This window comes from Lipotes vexillifer, unplaced genomic scaffold, assembly GCF_000442215.2.
Source record: "Lipotes vexillifer unplaced genomic scaffold, Lipotes_vexillifer_v1.1 scaffold639, whole genome shotgun sequence".
NCBI classification, from domain to species: domain Eukaryota; kingdom Metazoa; phylum Chordata; class Mammalia; order Artiodactyla; family Lipotidae; genus Lipotes; species Lipotes vexillifer.
This window is the reverse complement of record NW_006786377.1, coordinates 3,637,941-3,642,305: the sequence shown is the minus strand read 5'-3', so window position 1 is coordinate 3,642,305 and position 4,365 is coordinate 3,637,941. Positions and strand designations below refer to the sequence as shown.

Below are 4,365 nucleotides of genomic sequence, written 5' to 3'. Positions count from 1 at the left end.
AAACTTCCTGCTGGGAATTTTTATTGGATTTGAGTGAAATCTGTAGATTAGTTTTGGGGGAACTGATAGCTTTACTATGTTGAGTCTTCCAATCCATCAACACGGTATGATTCTCCATTTATTAAGATCTTTTTTTTTCCATCAGAGTCTGTTACTTTTAGCATTCAGATCTTGTTCATGTTCTATTAGATTTATACCTAATAGAATTATAGGTATAATATGACCCAATATTATACCTAAGTATTTCATTTTGGGGAAGCTACTGTAAATGGTATTGTTTTAAAATTTCATTTTCCATTTGTTCACTGCTTGACTATAGAAATACAATTGATTTTTACGTAGTACCCTTATATCCTACAACCTTGCTAAACTCACTTATTACTTTTTTGGAGTTTTTCACAGATTCCCTGGGATTTTCAGTATAGAAAATTATGTCATCTGTGAATAAAGCTAGTTTTTATTTTTTTCTAATCTTTATGCCTTTTATTTTTTTGTTGCTGTATTACACTGGCTAAGACTTCCAGAACTTTGTTGAGTAAGACTCATTGAATAGACATCCTTGCCTTGTTCTTGAAATTAGGGAGAAAGCATTCAATTTTTTACACACACAGCACCCACACAAATATACATGTATTTATACATATGCATATACTTACATATATACATATATATTAAAACGAAGGGGAAATAAAGACACTTTCAAACAAATCTGACACAAACCCGAAAGAATGCATTACCAGTAGACCTGTAATAAAAGAAATTCTAAAATAAGTTTTAAATATAATGTATTAAATGCAATGTCAGAAGTTGTAACTTGAGGAGAGCATCATAGAAAATATGATATCTTAAGACATTCTCAGAGAATGATTAAAATGACCAGGAGTGAACCAGAAAGGGGGGAAGGTTGTGAAACACGGGAGAGAAAGAAGGACATTCCAGACAGAGGGAATGGTATGAACAAAGGAACTGAGGACAAATTTGGACTTTAACCCACAGACAAGGCCACTAAAGGGTTTTTTAATGGGACAATTTATGGTGAAAATTGTGAGCAACTTTTCATTTAAGTGCCAGGGAGATACAGACATTTGTTAGTAGTTTGAGGCTAGAATGTGCATGAAAGGAAACAAAGCCAGCAGCCAGTAGTAAGAGTAAACTGGAATACATATTCAAAAGGTACTAAAAACTTCTATGAGAATGAAATATGAATGTAGTGTATGAATGAGGAACAGTGATATGATGGAGATAAGCGTTCACTAATGGAATTTTAGTGGGTTCCTGTATCCTTACAAATTCTTTCTTTAATTCTAGATTAAGATGCTCAAAGTAAAGGACTGATAAAGGTGTAAGGTATTGGGACTTCATAACAATTCTTTTGGTATAGATTCTACACCTTACCTTCACTTGTGTTTCAAATGGTGTTTGTGCCAAGAAAGGAGGTTGTCCCACCAACATTTCAAAAAGAATGACACCAACACTCCACCAGTCACATAACTGTGTATAGCCTAAAATAAGATACCAAAGTTATGGGTATGCATAAGCACTTTTTAAAAAGTGCTCAGAATTAATAAAATCAAAATTAATATTAAATCACCAATTTATACTGTAAAATTAATACTTTTATTATAAGCCTGAAACGAGCCATATTCTAATGTAAGTTTCAGCTGGTCTAAAGGCATACTGAGATTATTTATGAAACAAACGTTTTACCTGTTCGTAACAACACTTCAGGCGCAATATAATTGGGAGTCCCAACCAAAGAATGTGCAAGACATCGCTGGTGCTGGCGTGCAGCTCTCCGCTCTAGTGGCTTCAGTCTATCTCCACATCGACAGTTAGAGGGGTCACCCCATTCATTACTGAAATCCATACTATCTTGCCGTGGATGGTCACCTGTATAGTAAAAAAATAAAAGTAACAAGAGTAAACCTAGTCTGTTTAACCTTTTGACGTCACAGTTCAGAGTTAACAACGCTTCCCCTTGTCGACAAGCTGAGACACAATGTATGGCAAATCAATGATGGTGTTTATTAATAATTAGAGCCTGCACTCTTGAAATATCAATAGGACAAGTTTTACACTAAGAACAATAAGCCTAAGATGCAGTAATTTACTCGATATTAAGTGATGACGGTAAAAATCATGTGAGTAGGTAGGATTGAGAATTTGGTACTCAGACTGCTCTGCAATACTACTCTGGACAAAGTTTCAAACAAATTAGATTTGTGTTTCATTCATTCAGCAAATGACAACGATAATAATAAAGACACTATTCTCCTCTCAGGCAGCTTCTCTGTAGGGGAGAAACACAACAAACAAATACATATATAAGAAACATAGTGATGCATTCCATACAGAGAATCAACATTGGGTGGTGATATGGCAAATGTTCTAGGGTGCCTTGGGAAGACCAACTGAGGTGAAATTTGTAAAAAAATAAGAGGAACTCAACCATCTGAAAACCAGAGCAAGGCACCCACACAATCCCAACAGCACCAGAGAAAAGAGCAGTGTGGTTCGTAAGGGGAGAACGGTAGGAAATAGAGCAGGAGCCAGTGCACAAGGGTGTGCGAGTGAAAGAAATGGTCTGCTTTTTCCTCGAAGTGCAGCGGGAAGATACTGGAGAGTGTGAAGCAAGAGAATGAAGAGGTCTGATAAATGTTTAAAAAAGAAAACTTTAACTGCTGTATAGAGAATAGATTATAGGGGGGACAAGGGTGAAAGAGAGATCAGGTAAGAGGCTATTACAGTTAAGTTTGGACTGTGATGGTAACAGTGCACATGGAGAAAAGTGAACAGATTGAAGATATATTTAGATATATTTAGAGATGGAGTAAGCAGGACTTACTGAGGGATCAGATGTGGAGGGTTTGGAGAAAAGAATCAAGGATGGGTGGTGGGGCTTCACTGGTGGCGCAGTGGTTGAGAGTCCGCCTGCCGATGCAGGGGACGCGGGTTCGTGCCCCGGGCCGGGAAGATCCCACGTGCCGCGGAGCGGCTGGGCCCGTGAGCCATGGCCGCTGCGCCTGCGCGTCCGGAGCCTGTGCTCCGCAACGGGAGAGGCCACCGCAGTGAGAGGCCCGTGTACCGCAAAAAAAAAAAAAAAAAAAAAAGGATGGGTGGTGGTAGTACAATTTACTAAAAGGGAGGGGGAACAAATATGGAGGGGAAGAAAGTAAGAGTTGTTGATTGGCAATGTTAAGTTTGAAAGATTAGGAATCCTTGTGAAAGGGAGAGGCTGTTTCTGAAGAGAGATTTGGAAGTCACTGATGTAGAGCTAGTAATTAAAGCCATGACTGGATGAAACCATCTAGGAAAAAAAATATTTGAAATTAACCTAACTGTAATAATCATCTAGGATGTTTGATTAAAATACAATTTCTACCCTCAGTGGAGATTTTCAATCAGAAGACTGGAATACAGCCTAAGAATCATATTTGTAAGATGAACTCCAAGTAATTCAGGTGAATCTGGGGAGACATTAAATTATGTTAAGCTGAATATTAAAGTAGGTTCAGGATCTACTCCTAGTAGTATCTCAGTTCTATCCATTTAATGTCAATCTACTTGTGTTCACAAGAAGCACTGGAGGCCAGTTATACTTACCTCAGAGGATTGCTGTAAGCATTAAATCAGAAAATATGTAAAGCACCTAGTCATAGTAAGTATTCAACAAATGTTAGATTGACTTACACTTCCATTAGTGCTTGGAGGGATCTTGGTGAGGCAGTGTGATATAGAAGAAATAACATGGGCCCTGTAAGCAGACAAACCTGAGTTCAAAGCCTAGCCCTTACACTTATTTTCTGTCTGACCATGGGCAAGTTTCTTATTCTTAGCCTCAGTTTCTTCACTCTGCCTCACAATGACGTTGTGAAGATTAAACACAATTATGTACATAAAGTGTTTAAGGTTAAACAAGTTGTATAACAGTCATACAACAGAAGCCTAAACAGTCGTGAAAATAAATGTTATATGCAGGAACACAGATGAACCTCAAACAAATAAAGGAAGTCAACACAGAAGACTACATATAGAATGATTACATTTAAATAAAGGTTCAAGAGTAGGCAAAATGAAATAATAAATTATTTAGGGATATATACATATGTGGTAAGAGTGAAGAGAAAAGTAAAGAACTGATTATAGAGTTCTGAAATACTCCTATGGAAGAAAGAAAAGGAAGTGATTGTTTAGGGTCTTCAAAAGTACTAATAATCTAGTTCTTAAGCTGAATGGTGGGTATGGGGCTTCATTTAAAAATTATTTTCAAATTGTTATTTGTCTGACATATTTCAAATTAATACAATGTAAAGAGATTAACTCAAAAATGTTAATGATATTTAGAAATAATTAATTCTAGCACAC

At 36.8% G+C, this 4,365-nt stretch overlaps 1 protein-coding gene across 1 annotated transcript in view; it reads right to left on the bottom strand.

The window, feature by feature from the left end:
- LATS1 (large tumor suppressor kinase 1) overlaps positions 1-4,365 on the bottom strand; it is a 26,337-nt gene that overhangs the window by 6,251 nt on the left and 15,721 nt on the right. The window contains exons 5-6 of the mRNA XM_007458759.1: positions 1,708-1,890; positions 1,396-1,502 (exon numbers count right to left, since the gene is read on the bottom strand). Coding sequence (XP_007458821.1) covers positions 1,396-1,502; positions 1,708-1,890 — 290 coding nt within the window. The remainder of the gene's footprint in view (positions 1-1,395; positions 1,503-1,707; positions 1,891-4,365) is intronic.